Genomic DNA, 22,278 nt, shown 5'->3' on the forward strand with positions numbered 1-22,278 from the left:
CACTCTGCACTCTCTCCTTGGTACAAGTTGAAACACTAGTTTTCACAACCTCTACATTCACCCTAGCTCCACTAAGTGCACACTGCACTCCCCCTATCCACAGCACCCTTGCTTGGACTCAATGAGCTCTCACAGCTCTCTCTCAACAAAAGAATAAAGGTGTCAACACACCAATTACAAACTACTTTAGCTATTACAAAATATATGAATGGATACACAACCTTAAGTCGCAAAATTAAAAACATAGCACTTTTAACATCTTCCATATTGGACCTCAATTAAAGAAATGATTGAAATATAGAAAAAAAAGTTCAGAACAATATTTCATTAAAAACATCCAAGTCATCCATCTTGAATAATCATCAACAAAGGTGTCTTTCACTTAAATTAACTTCATCCCATACCAAGCACAATGTAAAGCATATGCATTAGAGATAGTAACTTTTCTGGAATCACTGTCATCTAGCCAGACAAAATACTGTTGAAACATTGAATATGGTAAATGCATTTCTAGAACAATGGTATGTAACAATGCTATACTTGGAACTTTTTTCTAGGCAAAGAAGAAATGTTCATTAGTCAAAGCATCCAGCACTTTTCTTCTCTGGGGCACTTGAGCTGATCCATGTCTCTTGTGAAGGCATACTTTTCTACTTGAGAGGCTTCATACCCTGCACAGTTTCAAAAAAGCTTCAATTGTAAAACTTCCCATTTCCAACCAAATGTTTGCTTACACAAAAAAGGCAAAATAATTTTAGTATGAAGAAAAAAAACTATATCATATCTGATTCAGATCTTACTATAATATTATCTCTCGTATAAACTACAGTGGAATAAAAGGACAGTGGCAAATCATTTAAATATTCCTTCATCACTTTATTTATTTATTTATTCCAAGAAGTCATAAAAAGAATATTGATGGTACCAAGAAACAAAAGAAAAGAAAAATGAATGTTGATTCCCAGCCTCCAAGGGAACTAAAATATCAACAATTTAAAAATGCATTTGATAACCAATGTACCAATATGTAATAGATCTAGAAATTAACTGCCACCTTCAACTCACCGTCGATTAAGAAGTTTTGGACTCTTGAATCCATTTGTTCCTGTGGACCTTCTAAAAGAGAAAGGACCTTGGCTTTCGTGGAAACCCTTATTACCACAATGACATTTAGAAATGCCTCTGATTCCAGTAGAATTAATGCTTTTGAGAACACTATTTAGAGTTGAGTTTTGTTCTACCCTCCCAAGGAAAGCAATACAAAAGACTTACTAATCTTCCTAGAACAAGTGACCACCTTCAAATCATTCAAAATTAAACTTAAGGTCGGCCAATAAATTCATTAAGAACTAAGGCCCAATAAAATATTGAGAAGTGAGCTCAACAAAGCTTTTTCTCCCAAATACTTGGGATCAGTTACAAAATTTTGTTTTGTCATTCCGCTTTATCAAGGTCTTTACATCTGTTAGGTCAATAGGACTTAGGGTCACAAATTCCATAAATCAAGACTAGAGTCTGTAATTTTTTGTTCTAATTTCTAGCTTAGAATAGAAATTTTAAAACGTTAGTGTTAGTTATTACCTCCCAAGGTCAAAGAAAATTAATGCTGCTTTCAAGGGTATTTCAGTAATCTTCGTCTACAAGGGTATTAAGGTAAATTAACACAGTGATGCACCCAACAAATTAGAGTTCTGCATGCATAATTACTAATTAAGGTTTCTATTTGTTACTTGATTTTAATCAAAATCATTCAAATCATGCGTCAAATAAGTTTTTGGAACCTTCCCGTTTGAAAATTTTCTAGGTATTGAACTGCAGTAGACGTTGATCATGGAGTATACAAAGTTACAAACTCCATTATCTCCATAATATTATGTTGACTGTATACATATATATGATACTAGGGCTGACTAATATACAAAGAGAACACATTTTTTTTTTTTTTTTTTTTTTTTGATAAATAAGCAATTCATTAAAAGCGTTCAAAAAGGGAACATGTCCCTACAAGATCACAAAATCTTGGGTACCCTAAGGCCCCAGGGAAGCCAAAAACTCAACAGTCTCCTCAGCAGAGGAACAAAGTCTACCCGAACCCCAAAAAAACAGAGAGCTAATAACAGAAGATTTCAGAACAATGACCGAAGACTCTTCTCCTTCAAAGGATCTTCTATTCCGCTCCCTCCACAGACACCACCAAAGACACACTGGCGCCATCCTCCAAAACCCTCGAGCCTGTGCTCCCACCCAACCCCCTCCCCAGGTGTCCATCAAACCTCTCGTAGATCTAGACATGACCCGGTAAACTCTAAATAGACCTAACATAAGATTCTAACATTCAACCGCCACTGGACAATGCAAAAGAAGATGTCAACCGACTCGCCATTACACTTACAAATGCAACACCAATTCACCGTAATATGCTTTCTCCTTCTCAAATTATCCAGCGTCAATATTTTACCCCACACAACCGTCCAAGCAAAAAAAGCCACTTTCAATGGCGCCTTAGTTCGCCACATTGCCTTTCAAGGGAATACCACCCCAGCTGAGTCCAAAAGGCATCCGAAAATAGATCTCACATTAAACATTCCCCTAGAAGAAGGAATCCAAACAAGAGAATCCCTACCTCCTCCATGGATCACCTGGCTATACAACAACTACTCTAAGAAACCAAAAACATCATCCATCTCCCAATCTTGAAAAGATCGCTGAAAAAGCACGTCCCAAACTACACTCCCGCTATCAAGGCTATAGCAGTCAGCCACCGAGGCATGCCTATTAGCCGCAATCCTAAAAAGTCTAGGGAAAGAACATACTAAAGTGCGATCTCCACACCACACATCCTCCCAAAACCGAATCTCCATACCATCATGAACTCTGAATCTGATATGCTTAGAAAACTCATTCCATCCCTCCCGAATGGCTTTCCAAACACCGACACCCCCAGGAACAGTAGAAACCCCCCCCCCCCCCCCCCCCCCCCCCCCCCAACACAAAAAAAAAAAAAAAAAAAAAAAGCGACACAAGATAACCCTCCTCCACAATTTATCCCTCTCAACACCAAACCTTCACAACCACTTACCTAACAGGGCCCTGTTAAAAGGCAGCAATCGCCTAATCCCAATTCCTTCGAACTCAACAAGCTTACACACCTGCTCCCAACAAGCGAAATGATACTTAAACTCATCCCCCAAACCTCCCCATAAGAAGTTCCTCTGAAGTCTTTCAATACAAGCAGCAACCGAGGACGGAATCTGGAAAAGGGGTAAAAAATATGTAGGAATGCTCGATAAAGTGCTTTTCAACAAGGTTACCCTCCCACCTTTTAATAAATATTGCTTCTTCCACCCCGCAAGCCTCCTCTCCACCCTCTCCACCACCGGATCCCAAGCACCTACAATCCTCGAAGAAACCCCCAAAGGCAAACCCAAGTAAGAAATCGGAAAAGAACTAACTCCACAACCAAGAATAGAAGCTAATTCCTCAATCTCCGGAACCTCCCCCACTGGAATCAACGCGCTCTTCCCCACATCCACTTTCAAACCCGAGACTGCCTCAGATCAACACTGACCTCAAATATCTCATTTGTGAGACACCTCAGCCTCGCAAAAAATGGTGGGAAATCTCCAGCTGATGCATATCATCCCTTCCCACCCTAAAACCCCTAATGAAGCCCACCTCCGCAGCCCTCCCCATCAATATACTAAGCCCCTCCATCACAATGATTTTTTTTTTGATAAATTCTAAACCCCTCCATCACAATGATGAACAGAAATGGGGACAATGGATCTCCCTGACGCAAACCTCGTGAGCTACCAAAGAAACCAGTCGAAACCCCATTCACCAACACCAAGAATCTCGCTGAAGATATGCAGAACTCAATCCATTTCCTCCATATCCCCAATCAGATATAGCAAGAAACTCCAATTGACATGATCATAAACTTTCTCCAAATCCAACTTACACAAAACTGCTGGAACCCCACTCCTCAACCTATCATCCACAAACTCCCTAGCAATAAGGATAGAATCCAAAATAACCTCATCCAATGAAAGCATTCTGAGATTCCAAAATAACCTCAACCAAGACCACCCTCAATCTCAAAGAAAGAACTTTGGCTATTAGTTTATAAATGCATCCCAACAAACTAATAGATCGAAAGTCCTTCACATCAACGGGTCCACCCTTCTTCAGAATGAGGGCTATAAATGATGCATTCAGGGATTTCTCAAATCGCCCCCGAGTATGAAAAGCATGAAAAGTACTCATCACCTCGCCCCTGACCACGACCCAACTCTCCAAAGAAACCTCATAGTGAAACCATCCAGACCCGGAGCTTTATCCCCATTACAATTTCTTAGCACCTCCAACACTTCCTCCTCAGAAAACGGAATCTCCAAACCCTCCCTGATTACCTCAAAGATCATATCAAAATTAAGTCCATCCAGCCTGGGTCTCGTAGAAACAGTCTCTAGTAGAATTAGGCAATCCTCCTGCAAACATCGTCCTCCCTACTCAAGTCCACCCCATCCACTGTAAGTCTCCCTATGTGATTGCCCCTCCTATGAGCATTAGCCAACCTATGGAAGAACTTAGTATTCCTGTCCCCCTCCTTAAGCCATAATGCTCTGGATTTCTGTCTCCACGAAATCTCCTCCGACATAACAATCTCAGCAATTTCAGCCTGGCACGCCACTCTCCTACTTCTCGGCTCATCATCAATGCCGCCCATGCCTTCCCGGCGATCAATCTCTGCAATCTCTGCGAAAGCCCTACTCTTCCTCCACTAAAGATTCTTGAAAACCTCCTTATTCCACCTTTTCATCTCCTTCTTCATCAACCCAAGCTTTCTAGCAAGAACAAAGCTCGGATTCCCAGACACCATACTACCTTCCCACCAAGACCTCACCACCCTTGGAAATCATCCTCCCTAAGCCACATGTTTTCGAAACGAAAAGGAGTGATTCTAGACCTTAACCCACCATAATCCAACACCAAGGGAATATGATCCGATGTCGATCTAGCCAAGGCTGCCTGAGTCGCATCCGGAAACTTCTCCCAATCTCTTTAAATGAGAAGTCTATCCAGACGTGAAAGGGTAGGAGACTCTTTGCCATTAATCCATGTGAAAGAAGCACCCTTCAAAGGCAAATCATGAAGATGATGCCCATCAATGAATTATGAAAACTGTACCATTGTCTGAGTCCATCTTCCTCCTGTCAATCTCTCCAAAGGGGATTTGACCACATTAAAATCACGCCCCACACACCATGGAAGACACCACTGTGCCTTAACAAATCCCAACTCCTCCCAGAGAAGATGCCTCTCCCCATCATCCACTGGACCATAAACCCCCGAGAACACCCAACGGAACCCATCCTCTTCCATAGTAAAACTGCAAGAAATGGAGAATCTCCCTCGCCACACATCCGCTTTTGACACCCACCTTTTATCCCACATCACCAAAATACCCCCAAGATGTCCCCACATCATCCAACGCCTCCCATTTAATAAACCTCTCACCCCACAAACTCCTAACCACCCTCTCTGAAATGGATGCCATCTTCGTCTCCTGTAAACATACCACATGAACACCCCACTTCCTCACTGCCAATCTAACCACCTTTCTTTTGTCCGAATCATTAAGCCGTCGGGCATTCCACGAAATAATGTGGCGCGTCATTAAAAATCAATAGATGACCCCTCCTCTCTCCTTCTCCCTCTTCCACTCTCACTGCTCCCCTCCCGCCCCGTCTCATTCTTCCCCTCATAATTAATGTCAGAAATCAAGCCTCGGATCTCCCTTCCCCCTCTCCACGGGGATAACCTCTTCTTCTTTCTAACTATTATGTTCTGTTCAAACTCCCAACATCCTCCACATTCTTTCCCGCCACATTTGAATGCATCACCAAACGAGCCTGCTCCTCATCTGGCTGAAAAGAAAGTCCCAACATACTACTCACAGTATCAATGTTATCCTTCACCCACTCCACCCCTCTATCATCCTGTGTTACCCGGACTCTCCATAATTGGCGAGAGTGTCCGTGTCGACACAACACAACACGAACACGGACACGGACACGGGACTCGTGTCGGACACTTTATTTTTGAATCGGACACTCTGCGAAGCTCCCTGTTCTCTGGATTAAAGTCCTGGTTATCTCTGGTTTGAAGTTTACAAAGGTTGAAGATGGATCTGTGGAAGATAGGGAAATTTGTGCCTTAATTTTTTATTCATATAATATATATGTATATACATTTTTTAATACTCCCGTGCTCACTGTTTTTTAGGCTAGGATCATCATTGTAATATTATATTATTATAGGTATATTACAGGTTTGGGTATCAGTCATTATACTATTATATAGTACTATATTACAACAATAATTACAGTATAATATTATATTACTACTTCCAAGAAAGTGGTTTGGGGGGGCCCATTCTCTTTTATCACCCATTAACAATCAAGTCTAACAAGTCCACTAAGATGCCAGTGGCTTTACAACTGGAGGAGGCTTGCATGTACCATCATTATAATATTATATTATTACATATATTACAGCTGTGGGTTACGACTGCAACCCACATCCATTTCACACATACAAATTCATTGGGCTAGGCTATTTCAGTGTTTGAATTATTGTTGGGCCTCTATTATTTTGGACTAACTTTCGAGCCTTTCCAGCTCCTTTGTACAGCATATATGAAGTGTCCAAGTACCCGTGTCCGAATTTTGGACACTTATATTCCGTGTCCTATAATTTGATAGATAAATGGATCCGACCTCTAGATACGTACCAGTGACCGACACCCGCATCCGAGTCCGTGTAACATAGCTGTCATCACAACCTAATGCAGAGAAATCCCTCCCCCCGTCCGATCATAAAACACATAACGGTTGCATCTCCAAGCTAGTAGTATCCTCCCATAGAACCATCACCATAACACTTATATCATTGCCCCCTCCCCCCAATCTGTCACGACCGTCATCAGCCAAAACCTCAATCCCATTGAAAGCCGAAGGTGAACCAAAATCCCCTTCAGAGTCATCCCTTACTGTTTCTGAGCCAAAATCCAGCAAACGGTTCAATCCCTTTAACCCTTTATACATCCTCAATTCCTTCACCAGTACTGACGGTGCCTCCTGATGCATTCTCCCACCCGACGCTGCCATCACTGATGCATTCTCCCTTCAACAGTTTTGAAGAACTCATCAGAATATCAAGTGTGTGACTACTCAAATATCCCACCTCATCCTTTGTCTCTGCATCCAACCCAATCCCCTCCGAATCCACTTCCACCATAAGCGACAACACCCCAGTTCTCTCCGACTTCCGGTCAATCTCCTCCCTCATTCCCTCCTCAACACCCCACAAGGAGTAGAAGAAGAAGGAGCAGAAAGAAGGCTCTGAGAGTTGGGGAAAAAAGACATACCAGGTTGACTTTCCTATGGGCAAACCCATTTCTGTTTCTCCTTTCGTGACCAACACCTACCATCTCTGACTGTGGGATCACCATCATCAGAAGAAATTGATTGCAGAGACCGAAATTGATTTTCCGAAACCATCTGCAAACAGCAACTCCCATGCCGAAACCTTTTCCCCTTGTAGCTACTATAAGAACTGGCTCTAACCCAATTCTCTTTCTCCGATCGTGACTAGTGTCTATTATCTTCACCATGGGCCATTGCAGAATTCCACACCTGGGCTTGGCCCAACCCATTCACTCTGGATCTCATCTCCTCTTCCTTCGAACACAAGCCCAAGACCATAATAAACAGGCTCTTATTAGGGCCCCAGCCCTATCTCTCTTCTGCTGGACCAAGTTATTAGGCCCATACCCATCATTGGACTTGTCCCTAGTCCGCATCTTCTGAGCATAAAGCCCAAATTGCCCAATTGGCCTATTACGCGGCCCATTAAGCGGCCCACGTCCCACCGGCCCAACCCCATCCAAAACCTTGTCCGTAATCTTCGAAACCCTATCACCTTCACGTGGGCGCCTCCATTCCACCCCTTCCCCACTCGCCTTCCGCACGTACATGTCACTTCTTCCCTAACCCTGCTACCATCCATCTTCTTCCGACCTAACCAAACTCACCGAACGGACTGAACCAACCTCAAAATTGCAAGACACACATCCTTTCTTCACAAAATTCAGGGATACCATGGGTTTCACCACCACAAAAGGAGCGATCTCCTCCGTCACTGAGATCTTAAAAGCCCAAGACCTATTTTCAACGATCATGAACTCTGGGATGACCCCGTCGTCATCCACCGTGATGACTATCCTTTCTGTTTCGCTCTCAGAGACCTTGACCTCCCTAAACCCACCACATAACTCCCCTATAGATTCAAAAAGCTTCTGGCACCAAAGATGGAGTGGAAGGCCAAACAGCGTTACCCCTATCTGCCTCGTCCTTTTCCTTATCCCCAAACACCCAACTCTATAACACCACATATCAATTAACAGTTGTGCATCACCCAAGATTTTTTCCCCCATCTTAGCACCCTCTGAGCTTCCTTCTCCGAGGGAAATCGAAACAACAATAGCCCATCTAGTAGATTAGAAACCCTAACCCCACACGAAATCTGCCAAATCTTTGAAGCCCACTCCTCAATTCCTTCCAAACTACCCACATCTCTGTAGAATCTCCCAACGAGGCAAGATTGAAGCGTCATTTCATGAAGAATCGTGCTCTGCTCATCCACCCAAAGAACAAACCCTTTGTTGGTGGACGTTCGCACCACATCTCCTTTCTCCCTTAATTGTGAGCTTTAGAGCGAGCCTTTATTATTCTTTTTACACTAATCATTATAGTATTGATGAGTGTGAGTTCAAATGTTGACAACTATTGCTGCATAATCAAATCAGATAGTTCAATACAACCATTAAATCCATCTACTACTTTTCTGTACCTTTTACGCATTTTCTGTAATTTCCATTGTTTATTTTTCTCCTATGTTTTTTAATTTCAATTTCCTCCTCTTTTTTCTATTCTGCTTGGGTTTTTTATGTTCACTACTCATCAGATCACTACAACATGGACTGAAGGTTCAACTAAAAAGGATCTTTCATGGACATTCTTAGTGACTTATCTTTACAATTTTCAATTATGGACAAAGGATTATTGCTTCTCTTGATATCAATTTTTCTTTGTTTACATTAGGGAACTTGTTAGAAGCAAAGCATCCACACTTGTATTAGTCACTATGTGCTGCACATTGTTTGGGTTTAATGTTGGAGGAATTTGCATGAAGAACTTCAATGAAAGGACTTCAAAAGAAACAAAAAAATGTTTGGTGAATGAGATTTTTAGAAGTTTGTTTAAAACAAGTCCTCCTGTATATTAGGTTTGGTGATAACATCACAAAACCTTTAAACTAGTAGAATAACTTTAAGTTGACAAAGTTATCATTTATCCCCGGTAGCTATCTATATTGCATTCGACATAAATAAAACTCATGTTCATGAGATCAGAATTACGTACAGACCGAATCCTTAAAAAATTATTTGTGAAAGTGATTGTCCTTCTACTCATTGTACCAAGCAATAGCCCATAACTGTTGACGACCATATAATTCGAAACACTCTTAGGGTATTAGAGCTATAAGGTACATGTATTGATACTCGTTGTACCCCTCCCCTTCCCTGGCACACAATCTGGATCCTCCAATATACCCCGTTGAGCGAGGGCTGCCCTTCCAGCTCTGATTCACCTCCAGGGGTTATTTGGGAGGGAAGAACACTTGCAGCTGTTTAAAGCACCTATAATGACCTCAAAAACCGTTTTCAATGTAGCTTTCCCAAGGGTGTGAAGGCATTAAAGAGACGAGAAGTATACACATTTTTGTGATTGAAGAGACTATCGTATCATATTTGTTAATTGATATTCGCATCATCTGTTCTAAAAGAGTAAAGAGAAGTATACACATTTTCGTGACTGGAGACTATCATATCATATTTGTTAATTACTATTCAACATCATCTGTTCAAAAAGATTACTCTGTACTCTGAGGAACAAATATTCTACAAGTTTATGTTGTTCATGGGATCTTCAAATTGGAGAATAGGGTGCTTAATTCCTTTTTTACCCCAGTTGGAACTACCTGCTTTCCAATTACCTCAACAAGTAACATCAATAAACCAATAAAACATGCTCCTTAAGTCGCATCAAGGGAAATGAAGGTAAATGTAGACAACAATCTTTGCACAAATAACAAACTTCCCATTAAGAAAAAAAAAAATTCAAATCATAAATTATTGCCTGTGAGCATATCTAACCCGATGCGTAAATAGCAACTACTATATACTAGTCGAGAACAAAAATGATTTTAGAGTTGCTCTACCTTAGATATCCTGAGCTGGTTGACAGCCATTCGAAGAGAATCATCCGACAGTATTAGTCGTGACATTGCCCCTGTGCTTAGACTGCAAAATTTCTATATGCAATTAGAAGGAGAATGTCTCAGACATCAAGAATATGATCATCAACTAAGCCACTAAACTCCATCAAACAAATAATAATATTTGGCCCAACTCTTCCTATGATGGCCAATCCAACCTTAGTTCAAGAAAAATAAATTTCAGCCATATTCAACTCTTCAACAAGTTCAGCAATAGCATAAGTGCGTTTCTTTTCTTCTCTTTTCTTTTTTTCTTTTTTTTTAAAGCAAAATTTCATTAAAAGAGCTAAAAGAGGAGCGCTCCCCAAATTTAATTGATTACAAAGACATCCATGATTCGTCAACTAGAGTTGGAACAAATCATATACCTTCATTGTTTACCATATTCATTGACTTTTGGGTAAAGTTCATTCCCTCTTAATACATGGTAGTTTAAAAATCCTAAACCATCATCATAATCATTCTTGACTTTATCCCACATGGATGGATCAGTGATGCAAATAATTAATAGTGTCTATAGTCAGGATTGAGACAGTCACTGGTAAATAGTAATTATGGTATGGGGAGTTTGAAAAGGTCATGGGAACAGTTGGAGTTGTCTTTAATGCTCTTTGGGAAGTCTAAAAGCCAGCCTCGGAAAAAGTAAGTGTCATTAATAGTTGTCTTAAAAAACGACAGCCCTCTTATTTGCTGTAACCAAGTTTTAAATCTATATATATATATATTTTGATAAGTAATAATAACATAAAAAAGCGTTCAAAAGGGGAACGCGTCCCTTTTAAAAAAATGGAACCGGGACTAAGGGCCCAAAGAATCCAAAAAAATAATTAAATCATCAGAAGAAGAGCAAAAACTCCTCTTCACATAATTGAATAGAGAACAAAGAATGTGATTTTTCACCATTGCCGTAGACGACTCTTTATCTTCAAACATTCTACTATTTCTCTCCTTCCAAATACACCACCAGACACAATGTGGGATAACTCTCTAGAAATCGCGTACATCCCTTCTCATGCGACAACCTCTCCATACATGAATCAATTCCTAAGTAGATTGTGGTATTACCCAACACATGCCAAACAACCCAAAAATAAGATTCCAACAGTCATTCGCCACAGGGCAATGCATAAGGAGGTGGTCAACAAACTCCCCATCTTTCTTGCATTTCCTTAAATTATCAATTGTCAAAATCTTTCCCCAAATAGCGGTCCAAACAAAGAAAGTCACCCTAGTTGGAGCCATGGATCGCCAAATAGTTTTCCACGGGAAAACATAATTAATAAAATGAGAGACATAAGAACAGGGATCTTACTTCGAAACGACCTTGGGAAGAAGGAACCCAAATCAGATCATCATTTCCTCTGCCAGCACCCTCCTGCCGATACAAAAGATCCAAAAAAACACATACCTCATCTATCTCCCAATCCTAAAAAGAGCGCCAAAAGTGCACATCCCACATTCCCACGTAATCCCACTGCTATCAAGACGATAACAATCAGCTACAAAGGCGTGTTTATCAACTAAAATACTAAATAATCTAGGAAATGAATGAGATAGTGGTTGATCACCACACCAGAGATCTTCCCAAAACCGAACGCGACGTCCATCACGAACTTTGAATCTGATATGAGCAGAAAAGGCGTCCCAACCCTTCCGAATAGACTTCCACATCCCTACTCCTCCCACAAGAGTAACCGGACGTGTAGACCAGCCTCCATCTTCTTCCCCAAAACGACAGGAAACTAACCTCCGCCAAGGATGGTGTCTTTCTCTTCCATATCTCCATAACCATTTACCTAGGAGGGCTTGATTGAAAGGAACTATTCATCTTATGCCAAGTCCACCCAATTTCACAGGCTTGCAAACTTGTTCCCATCTGACAAAGTGATACTTGAACTCATCTCCCCTTCCTCCCCATAGGAAATCCCTTTGAATTTTTTCAATCCTATCCGCAATAGAACAAGGGATTTGGAACATAGAAAGAAAATAAGTGGGAAGACTCGATAACGTACTCTTAATAAAAGTAACTTTACCCCCCTTGGACAAATATTGCTTTTTCCATCCTTCTAATCTCTTCGCATACCTGTCAATCACTGAATCCCAACTCCCCACTATCCTTGAAGAGACCCCTAAGGACAACCCCAAATAAGGAATAGGAAAAGAACCCACCCTACATCCAAGAACTGCAGCTAAGGAGGAGATGTTATGAACATTCCCTACTAGGACAAGCACACTCTTAGCCACATTGACCTTTAGCCCGGAGACCGCCTGAAAACAAGTTAGGATGCATCTCAAATAACGAAGTTGAGACACATTAGCATCACAGAAAACCAAGGTATCGTTAGCAAAAAGTAAATGAGAAATCTCCATCTGATGGGCTAAGTCTCTACCCACTCTGAAACCCTTAATAAAGCCAAGGTCCTCTGCCCTGCGCATAAGTCTGCTTAATCCCTCCATAACAACAAGAAAGAGGAAAGATAACAAAGGATCGCATTGTCTTATGCCCCGGGTGCAACCAAAGAAACCAGCAGGAAAGCCATTCACAAGAATATAAAACTTGACAGATGAAAGACAAGTCTCGATCCACTTCCTCCATTTGCTTCCAAAACCCATTCTTTGTAACAAATAGAGTAGGAAATTCCAATTCACATGATCGTATGCTTTCTCAATATCAAGTTTGCATAAAACTCCAGGAATACCGCTTCGCAATCTGGAATCCACACATTCGCCAGCAATAAGAACTGAATCAAGAATTTGTCGTCCTCCAACAAAGGCGTTCTGGGAGTCTGAAATAATTCCATCCATTACTTCCCTCATCCTTAGAGCAAGCACCTTAGCAATAAGTTTGTAAATACAACCCACCAAACTAATTGGACAAAAATCCTTAATGTCAGAAGCGCCTCCCTTCTTGGGGATAAGGGTAATAAATGAAGCATTAAGCGACTTCTCAAAGACGCCAGAAGAATGAAATTCCTGAGAAGTACCCATTACCTCATGTTTTACTATCTCCTAGCTTTCCAACAAAAAACGCATAGTAAAACCATCAGGCCCCGGAGCTTTATCCCCATTACAACTTGATAAAGCCTTCAGAACTTCTTCTTCAGTAAAAGGATTCTCAATCCTATCTCTATCTAGTTCAGATAAAGCCTCAAAATAGAGACCATCAAGTTTAGGTCTCCAAGCTAAAGGCTCAGTGTAAAGCTTTTGATAAAAAGAAGCAATCCCGTTACGCACCTCTTCCTCTCTCCACAACTCCACACCTTCCACCCGAATTCTTCCAATATGATTACTCCTCCTATGAGCGTTAGCTAATCTGTGGAAGAATTTTGTGTTCCTATCCCCTTCTTTTAGCCAAAGAGCTCAAGATTTTTGTTTCCACAAGATCTCCTCCATACAAGCAATCTCAGTAAGAACCGCCTGACAAGAGACTCTCCTAGAACATAGAGACTCCACATCCCCACCCACCTCCTCAAGACGGTCAATCTCGGAAAAATCAGCAAGGACTATGTTCTTCCTCCATTCCAGATTCCCGAAACAATCCTTGTTCCACTGCTTAAGAGCGAATTTGAGAGCTCTTAACTTCTTTGTTGTTATGAAACTGGGCGATCCTGAAACAATGACTCCCTCCCACCAAGATCTGACTTGCTCTTGGAAATCCTCTGCACGTAACCACATATTCTCAAATCTAAACGGGGTTCTTCGAATACACAAGCCCCCACAATCCAAGACCAAAGGAACATGATCAGAGATAACCCTTGCTAACATCGCCTGAATGACATCCGAGAATTTCTCTTCCCACGCCCCAAAAATTAGAAATCTATCCAGTCTTGAAAGAGTAATTGGATCCCTACCATTCGACCAAGTATACACTGCACCTTCCATTGGTAAATCAACTAGAAGATGCTCATCAATAAAATCAAAAAATTGATCCATTTCTAGTGACCCTCCCCCTGTAGACCTCTCTAACGGGGACCTGACAGAGTTGAAATCTCCTCCCAAGCACCAAGGGAGAGACCACAATCCTTAAACATGACTAAGCTCCTCCCAAAAGATAGGTCGCTTATCATCAATAACTGGTCCATAGACTCCAGTAAAAACCCATCTGAAATTGTCCTCTTCCGAATTAAACAGACAAGACACAGAAAATCTCCCCATCCACACATCCATTCTAGATAACCATCTGTTGTCCCACATGATTAAGATCCCACCCGAAGTACCTATGGCATTCAAAGCCTCCCATTCCACAAACCTACCTCCTCACAAACTCCTAACCACCCTGTCAGAAATGGATGCCAACTTGGTTTCTTGTAAACAAACAACTTGGGCACCCCACTTCCTTAAAGCTACCTTCACCACCCTTCTCTTATTCGGATCGTTGAGACCTCGAACATTCCATGTAATAATTCGTAGCTTCATTAAGAACTTGATAAAATTATCTCCCCTCCACCTTTCATAAGACTCCTACTCCTGGTCCTTCCCCTTTCCTTCACCACTCCTCTTATCCCTTCATAGTTGACTTCAGAAATAAGACTCTTTATCTCCCTTACCCCTTTGCAAGACGATAAAGGCCTCGTGTTCATAACTTCATTGGTCACTGCGACCTCTCTCCCTTCCACAATCGCTTAAAGGATAGACAATGTCTGATCTTCATTACCTTCTAAAGAGACTCCCAACAGCTCACTAGTGACTCTAATATTGTCAACAACCCAATCTTTTCCCAAATCAGCAACCTCTTCATTAGGTCGCACCATGGCCAGTGGTTCCTCCTTTAAAATTTCAGAACCATTCTCCATCCAGGGTGCTAGCTCTTTGGAACTAACCTGTTGGAGAAGTCCAAAATCATCAACCACCTCCTCTGTAAATTCTCTGTCATTCTCATAAAAAGAATCAGAATCTGTAGCAAAATCATTCCCCTCAACCACTGCAGAAGGCATGCAGTTAAGGCCTTTCAAAGCTGCATTTACTCGAAGCTCATTGAACAGAGCTACAACCTCATCATTGGATAACTGAAAGTGTAAATCTCTGCCCACACAGACTGTAACCCCTTCATAAAATTTCTTGACTGCACAATCAGTGATTTCCAGCTGCCTAGAAACACCAGAAACACTATCTTCTTTTCCTTCTGTATTCAGCCCATGCATAAGGCCATATCCACTGTCCATTACCGATAGCCCACACCTCTTTCCCACTTCAGTCACAACGCCAACACTCCTCAACACCTCACTAGAAGGGGTAGAAGAAGAGGATGGAATATTAAAGCTCTGAGAATGTGAAGCTAAAGGCATACCTGGAGCTAGAGAAGAAGTCCACTTCTGCTTTTCTTTTCGGCACCATCTAACACCACTGTGAAAGTCCCGAGATGAAGATCTGAGAATTCGCCCTTCGTCTGTGTAGAATCAGAGAGGGATGAAGACGAGATACCCGCACAACAATGAGAGTGACGCGATCCCTTCCTCGCAAGATCTCCACCAGCCGCGGCGACAGATAAATCCCTCCATCTCTTCTTCTCTGGTGAATTCCAGAAAGTTGCAGAGGTTTCATTAGAACGACGACTCTGTGAATAGCTTATTTCAGTGGAGGTAAGTGGGCTGGGCTTGGAGTTAATAAGAGAAACTAAGATTTTATTATTGGCCCCCGTAAAACCTTTCTCTTCAAATTGCTTAAAGAATATGGGCTGGGCTTGTTTTGAAAGGAAACAGGCCCCCGATGAACAGCCCTCTTAACCTTCTGTGGGCCATGATTAACTAGCGGCCCACTTGTTGTCCCATAGACCTTTGTAGATCCACGTTTTGGCCCAGCTGAATCCGCAACATAAAGATCATCTTCAATGACACGATTATGGCCACGTGGTTGGTATCCGTTAGCGCAAATTTTATGAGGGAACAAAAGGCGATGACTGAGGGATTGATTGACACGAGTCTTGGATCTATCTCGTCTAGGCGCTTCTGGCGCGTGAGAAGGCAGTCGTCTCTTTCCTTCAACGCCTTGGTGGTTCTGTGGTTTCCAGCGACTACCTGCTGTTGCAACAGCCAGGATATGAGGGCTTTCTCCAAGACCGTAGTAGGATTTCGGAAGGATACGAGGTATGATTTCCTCTATCAGATTAACCCTGAAGGCCACACATGGGTCCTCAAAAAAAACATATTCAGGTATCACCTTTCCGACGGAAACAGAGAGGAGGATTCTCCGTCCATTCGCCGAGACGTCTGCCTTTAAATCAATATAATTTTGAGATATCAGTTTATAAAGTATTCCACATGGATTCCCAGATTTCCCTTTAGAAATCTAGGCTCCAACGGTGATTGGAGTATTTCTAGTCTTCTTTACTACTGTTAGAAGACTTCTGTTTTTTTCTGTTTGCTTCAAGTGGGATCAAAGCCCTGCTGTAAGATAATGTGATTATTGCGGATATGTGACTAGGCAAGGAAGCAAGATAGCCACAAAAGAAGACTCTCAAAATCTGCAAAAAGATCAGCAACATCAAATTTCTCAGCTGAGCACTCCATTAGAATAATATGGAATCATTTCTCCGCTGAATCTGGACAATAGGAGAGAAAGGGATCAGCAAATGGATGCATATGAATGCGAATAATGGACAGAACAGCCTATTTGAGAAAGAATTCAACAACATAAGCACTTCAAAAGTAAAAATTGGACTGAACAGCCTACTAGAGAAAGAAATCAGCAGTGTTAGAAGGGCAAAATCGGGTGCTGCCACTTCAGTTAAGCAGTCAAAAAACACTTGGACAGCAATTGTGAACAATACCAAGGAGTCTGATTTGTGGTATTAAAGACACGAGGGTTTGAGATGCAAATATGTTTGAGTGTCTAATAATTTTAGATAATCACGTAATCAATGCAAAACAACTCATCATTGAAGAAGCCATGGGGAATCATGCTGATTTTTTACAATGCCAAATCAGCTTGGGATGAATTTGCTGGATGGGATGATGAAGAATGTGAGAGACTGGAGGAAAATTCAACTTTTGATGAATCTTTCGAAGGTGTAGATGAATAAGATCAGAACTTGGGGGTGCATTCAACTTCCCATCTTTCAGAATTTGACAACAATAAAGAGGATTTTGAAGGCGGAAGAGGATAAATCTAAGGAACCAACCAGCAACTTGTGTAAAATTGAAGAAGTTTTCACCATTCAACCTGCGTATCATGGATTTGAGAGTAAAAATAATGAATATGAATCAGACTTTGCTTCTCAAGGTGGGCAATCTGAAGATAAAAACACTGATCTTCCAAGTTCCAACAGTACGTGGTTCAGCAAGCATTACATCAGATTTAGGTTGCTTTAATAATTTGGGAAATGAAGCTTTGTTCATGAAGTTGGAAAATCATGAATTCCATATTCATGACTCAATTTGGGATGATTTCTTGCTGCGGCGTATAACATGGAGTTGTAGTCAATCCAAAATCAGACTAATTCAGGTTTTGTTTCATGATATGTATTCAAGCAAGCTTCGGAAATCTTCTAAATTTAAAGAAAGAGCTCAGGAAGTTCATGAAAGATGTTCTTTGCTGGTGAAAGAAGATTATTGTGCTTTGTTCTAGTAAGGAAAAGGATGGAAGGTTTTATTCTGGTTTCTAATAGATCATGGTAAATTGCTTCAAACTCGAGGGCGAGTTTTCTCCAAGGAGGAGGGTCTGATGCAAATAATTAATAGTGTCTCTAGTCAGGATTGAAGCAGTTAATAGTGTCCTGAAAAGTGTTTAGTCAAATACTATTAAATAGTAATCATGGTATGGGAAGTTTGAAAATGTGATGGGAATATTAGTTGTCTTTAATGCTCTTTGGGTAGTCTAAAAGCCAGTCTAGGAAAAAATAAGTGTCATTAATAGTTGTCTTATAAAAAAGACAGCCCTCTTATCTGCTGTAACCATGTTTTACATCACTATAATTTTGAGATACCAGTTTAGAAAGTATTCCACAGGGTTTCCAGATTTCCCTTTAGAAATCTAGGCTCCTGATTGGAGTATTTCTAGTCTTCTTTACTACTGTTAGAAGACTTTCTGTTTTTTCTGTTTGCTTCAATCAGCCACATAATTTCTCATTTTAAATTCTATTTTATTACAAGCCATGTCTCCTATTATATATCTTTCTTTTTTTTTTCATCTAAGATTTTTAAGTTTATAAATCTTAAATAAATATATATATATATATATATATATATATATATATATGACTAATGAAGCTTTTACATACGAGTGTGAGAATTTTATTTTCATTTCATAATTATTTGAATGCAGCCACTCAGAAAATAGTTTATGTATATGAATGCATGAAAATAATTTTTGCTCCGTTACAATTCAGTGCATCTAATATAGAAGCTGGAATGAAAAGCCAATTATAGACATTTATACTTCTCTTTCCGAGAAGACATATTCAAATGCCTATGATGTCCTAATAACCAAATGAACCAAATGGAACTCGTAAAATGTTTGAGGAAGAGAGCCTAACACATTTGATGGAGCCAAGTAGGAAAACCAATATAGACTTTAGGACTTAATATCACGTACCCCAGTTTTTTTGCTGCATCAGATACAGAACCCTCAACTGCAAAAATTAGATCTAGCAGAGCTTGCATTCCCTGTGATTATATGACATTTATAAATAAAAATATTCATAAAAAAAAAAAGAAGAAGAAGAAGTAATTAAATATACTATCCTGATCTTCAGTTTAGTTGAACGAAATAAAATAAATATCAATTCTTTCATACTTTTCTAGTAAAAGAAGAAGAATAAGAAGAAGAGGATGGATAGGGCAGACCAAAGCAAATTTTGGATTATTGGGCCCAATCTGTGGACCACGATCTGAACCTCGGATGGTTGACTTCGCCGGAAGAATCTGAAGAAGCACTTGAGGAGGTGAATATGCATCAAGATCTACTGTATTCCTGACTAGCTCAAAAGAATAATATGTTACCTATCAGTAGAGGTATCCAATTTTATTAAGATATAATCGAACAGAAAAGAAAGAGATATGACAAATGCTACAAGAGAATTTATACATAATTTGATTACTGCCTTTGAGTAGTTAGAAAAAGAGAACCAGCAAAACTTAAATAACATAGGATGGTGACCATCATTTACCATGAGCAAGTCAGAAAAAAAATATTTAGATAGTAAGAAAAACGAACAATCAAAACCATCGATTTGGAGATAGATGAGCTGGCTTTCAATGTGCATAGACTAGAGATGAAGTCCTTAGGGTTGTGTGAAAGCTAACAAGCAGCAATGTTCAATTCGTTGAAAGTTATTCCTATTGAGGAAAGTTTATAGTAGAAAGGTTTCTCATTACATGATGAGAAGTGTTCCTTGTACTATTGTTTTTGCCCCTAATTTCCTTGTACTATTACTTGTATCTTTTCTTATGCTTCATTATGCTTAAATCAAACACTTGTCTTATCACAATGTTCTTTAATTTAGGTTGTGGATTTTATGATGTTGTACTTGTGTTGTTTGGAGAAAGGAAGACGGGAGACATGGTGATATCTTACATTGTGTTTCTGCTTTGTACTTGTTAGTTACTGAGCTTTTTCTGTTTATATAAATTTGTGAACTGCAGTATTTTGTCAGTACTAGTAAATGAAACGAGGCATAAAATTTGTTGTTAAAGTTCACAGTAAAATCCCATGGTAGCATTTTGGATGATTTTGTTTGAATCCATATAAACACTTCGAATATAAATAAACTGAAATAATATGGCCTACATTAAGTTAGTTTTAGATTTTTAGTGATTGGACTTTACCCAGGATGATTTTGATAAATGATGAGTCATAATTAATTTTCAAAACCATCCTTATATAATTTGATCCAAACAGGGGATTTTAAATCTTGTCATGAATATTTTAGTATCCAAACAACAAAATTTGAATGATTGGACTTTACCCGGGATGATTTTGATAAATGATGAGTAATGGATTAATTTTCAAAATCACCCTTATATAATTTGATCCAAACAGGGGATTTTAAATCTTGTCATGAATATTTTAGTATCCAAACAACAAAATTTGAATTTCATTCTGAAACTTCAACCTATTAAAAATTAAAAAAAAAAAATGCACACCTTTAAGAGCTAATAGGGTTCGCAACCGGGCTAGTGCAGATGCACGATTCTTGTGCTGCGATCTATCCTCTACAGCCTAAAAAAAATTCGATCACAAAAAAGAAAATGAAAATTAATAATGAGAAGAGAAAAGAAACAAATAAATAAATAGTGATTAAGGAATTGTATTAGGTACATACATACTTGTGCAACAATGCCAGTTGGGAGGTGCTTGAGACGGACGGCAGACTCTCGTTTGTTGCGGTGCTGACCGCCGGGACCAGACGACTTGAAAGTATCCATCTCGCACTGCTTGAACAACTCCTCGTCCGACGAAATCAAGTATTTCATCCCATCTTCGCTATTATTAGTTGCTATTGTTCTGTAGCTCCAAGTTTTGGTAATGGACAACCTTAGTAGATTACTACTGGTACTGGTGGGTGTTAGTCTTCCCCTTAATATTATGATTGGAATTGTTATTGGACAGCCAACAACAAAGCCTGAATAACTCCTCCTCCTCCAACTGGCTAGTTTCAGAAACGATTTCGAAAGGAGAGAAGTCGTCATGTAGATTGGGAGGTTTTGTTCTGAATGCGAACTGGGTTTTGTTATAGGGTTCACTGGTGGTGTTAGTGTTGCTGTGTTGGTGAGTTGAATTTTGATTTTTTCTTTTTCTTTTTCTTTTTCTTTTTCTTTTTCTTCTTTTTGAAAATACAAACAAATTGTTATAGACTTGGATTGACCGATGAATGGGTCAAAGAGCAGTTGCCTTGCCTCCATAGACTAATAAAAATATATATATGAAGTATTTTTTTTTTTTTTTTGTCAAAAGAAGGTTGATATCTCTTCCTCTTCTATTCTGAAGACTTCGAATCTTCAAATGAACAAAACCAGTTGCCTTGCCTCCATAACCTAATAAAAATATATATATGAAGTAATTTTTTTTTTTTTTTTTTTTTTTTTGGTCAAAAGAAGGTTTATATCTCTTCCTCTTCTGTCACGAAGAGTTCGAATCTCCAAATGAACAAAGTGTATCGGCAAGCTTTTCCTCAATGAAAGAAATATATATATATATATATATATATATATATATATATATATATATATATATATACTATTAGGTTAGTGCATTCGCTATAACTTTTTGCGGCAAGTACTACTACTAAAAAAAAAAATCAAGGGGCTCAACAGAGTCAACACATTCAAATCATGACATAGCCCAAGTCTTCACCAGCAAAACCCAAATTCCAACAACTATATTTCAGAAGGAAAATAATTTTTATATCGACAACTATATTTCAGAAGGAAAATAATTTTTATATCGAGCAATTACAGTGAATTGTCAAACCCCTGTTTTTAATTAGTCATCTCTGCAACGAATAAGATAGTGGGACCCTCCAATTGCTTGTATTTGATATAAATAACCAAACAAAATTATTCAATTAAGCAATTCACTGTAACACTTCGGCGTGAGTATCATTACTCATTTCATAATCTCGCTATACCCACATTCGGAAACTACCAAATTGTAGCCTAGTAGTGTCTCTACCTTCCAAAGAAAATGGCAAGGGTTCAAGTCCCTTTAGGAATAAATGGGCGCATGAGTTTCTTGTTATTTAAAATAAATAAATAAATAATCAAATGGGACAGGAAAGTCACTTTAGCTTTCTTTGAAACTAACACTCCACAGTTTGTTTCAACGTAAATTATGTTTCTCAAAAAATATCTTTTTACATAAGGATGGAACAAAGGAATTTTGGAATTAAAATGATGATTGATAAGCGCTAAATATTGTGTATTCAAACCCCCTTAAACG

The 22,278-nt window shown here is 39.6% G+C and overlaps 1 protein-coding gene across 1 annotated transcript; it reads right to left on the reverse strand.

Moving 5' to 3' along the window:
• Positions 1-298: 298 nt before the first annotated feature.
• LOC132303166 (uncharacterized) lies at positions 299-21,211 on the reverse strand. Its single transcript, XM_059800315.1, has 6 exons — positions 20,667-21,211; positions 20,484-20,559; positions 19,185-19,315; positions 18,934-19,004; positions 10,348-10,429; positions 299-671 (listed from the first exon to the last, which is right to left on the reverse strand). The coding sequence occupies exons 1-6, from the start codon at positions 21,027-21,029 to the stop codon at positions 651-653; spliced, it is 744 nt and encodes a 247-aa protein (XP_059656298.1). The 5' UTR covers positions 21,030-21,211; the 3' UTR covers positions 299-650.
• Between the last annotated feature and the right edge of the window lie 1,067 nt (positions 21,212-22,278).

The sequence above is a fragment of the Cornus florida genome, unplaced genomic scaffold (genome assembly GCF_030987335.1).
Source record: "Cornus florida cultivar Cherokee Brave unplaced genomic scaffold, ASM3098733v1 CherokeeBrave_3.0.0_Hap2_Chr04, whole genome shotgun sequence".
Taxonomy (NCBI): domain Eukaryota; kingdom Viridiplantae; phylum Streptophyta; class Magnoliopsida; order Cornales; family Cornaceae; genus Cornus; species Cornus florida.

Coding starts and splice junctions, on each gene's coding strand:
- LOC132303166 (XM_059800315.1), bottom strand. CDS start 21,029: ATGACGACTTCTCTCCTTTCGAAATCGTTTCTGAAACTAGCCAGTTGG. Junction 20,560..20,666: donor CAACTGGCATTGTTGCACAA/GTATGTATGTAC, acceptor AATTTTTTTTAG/GCTGTAGAGGATAGATCGCA. Junction 19,316..20,483: donor AACCCTATTAGCTCTTAAAG/GTGTGCATTTTT, acceptor CTTTTGAGCTAG/TCAGGAATACAGTAGATCTT.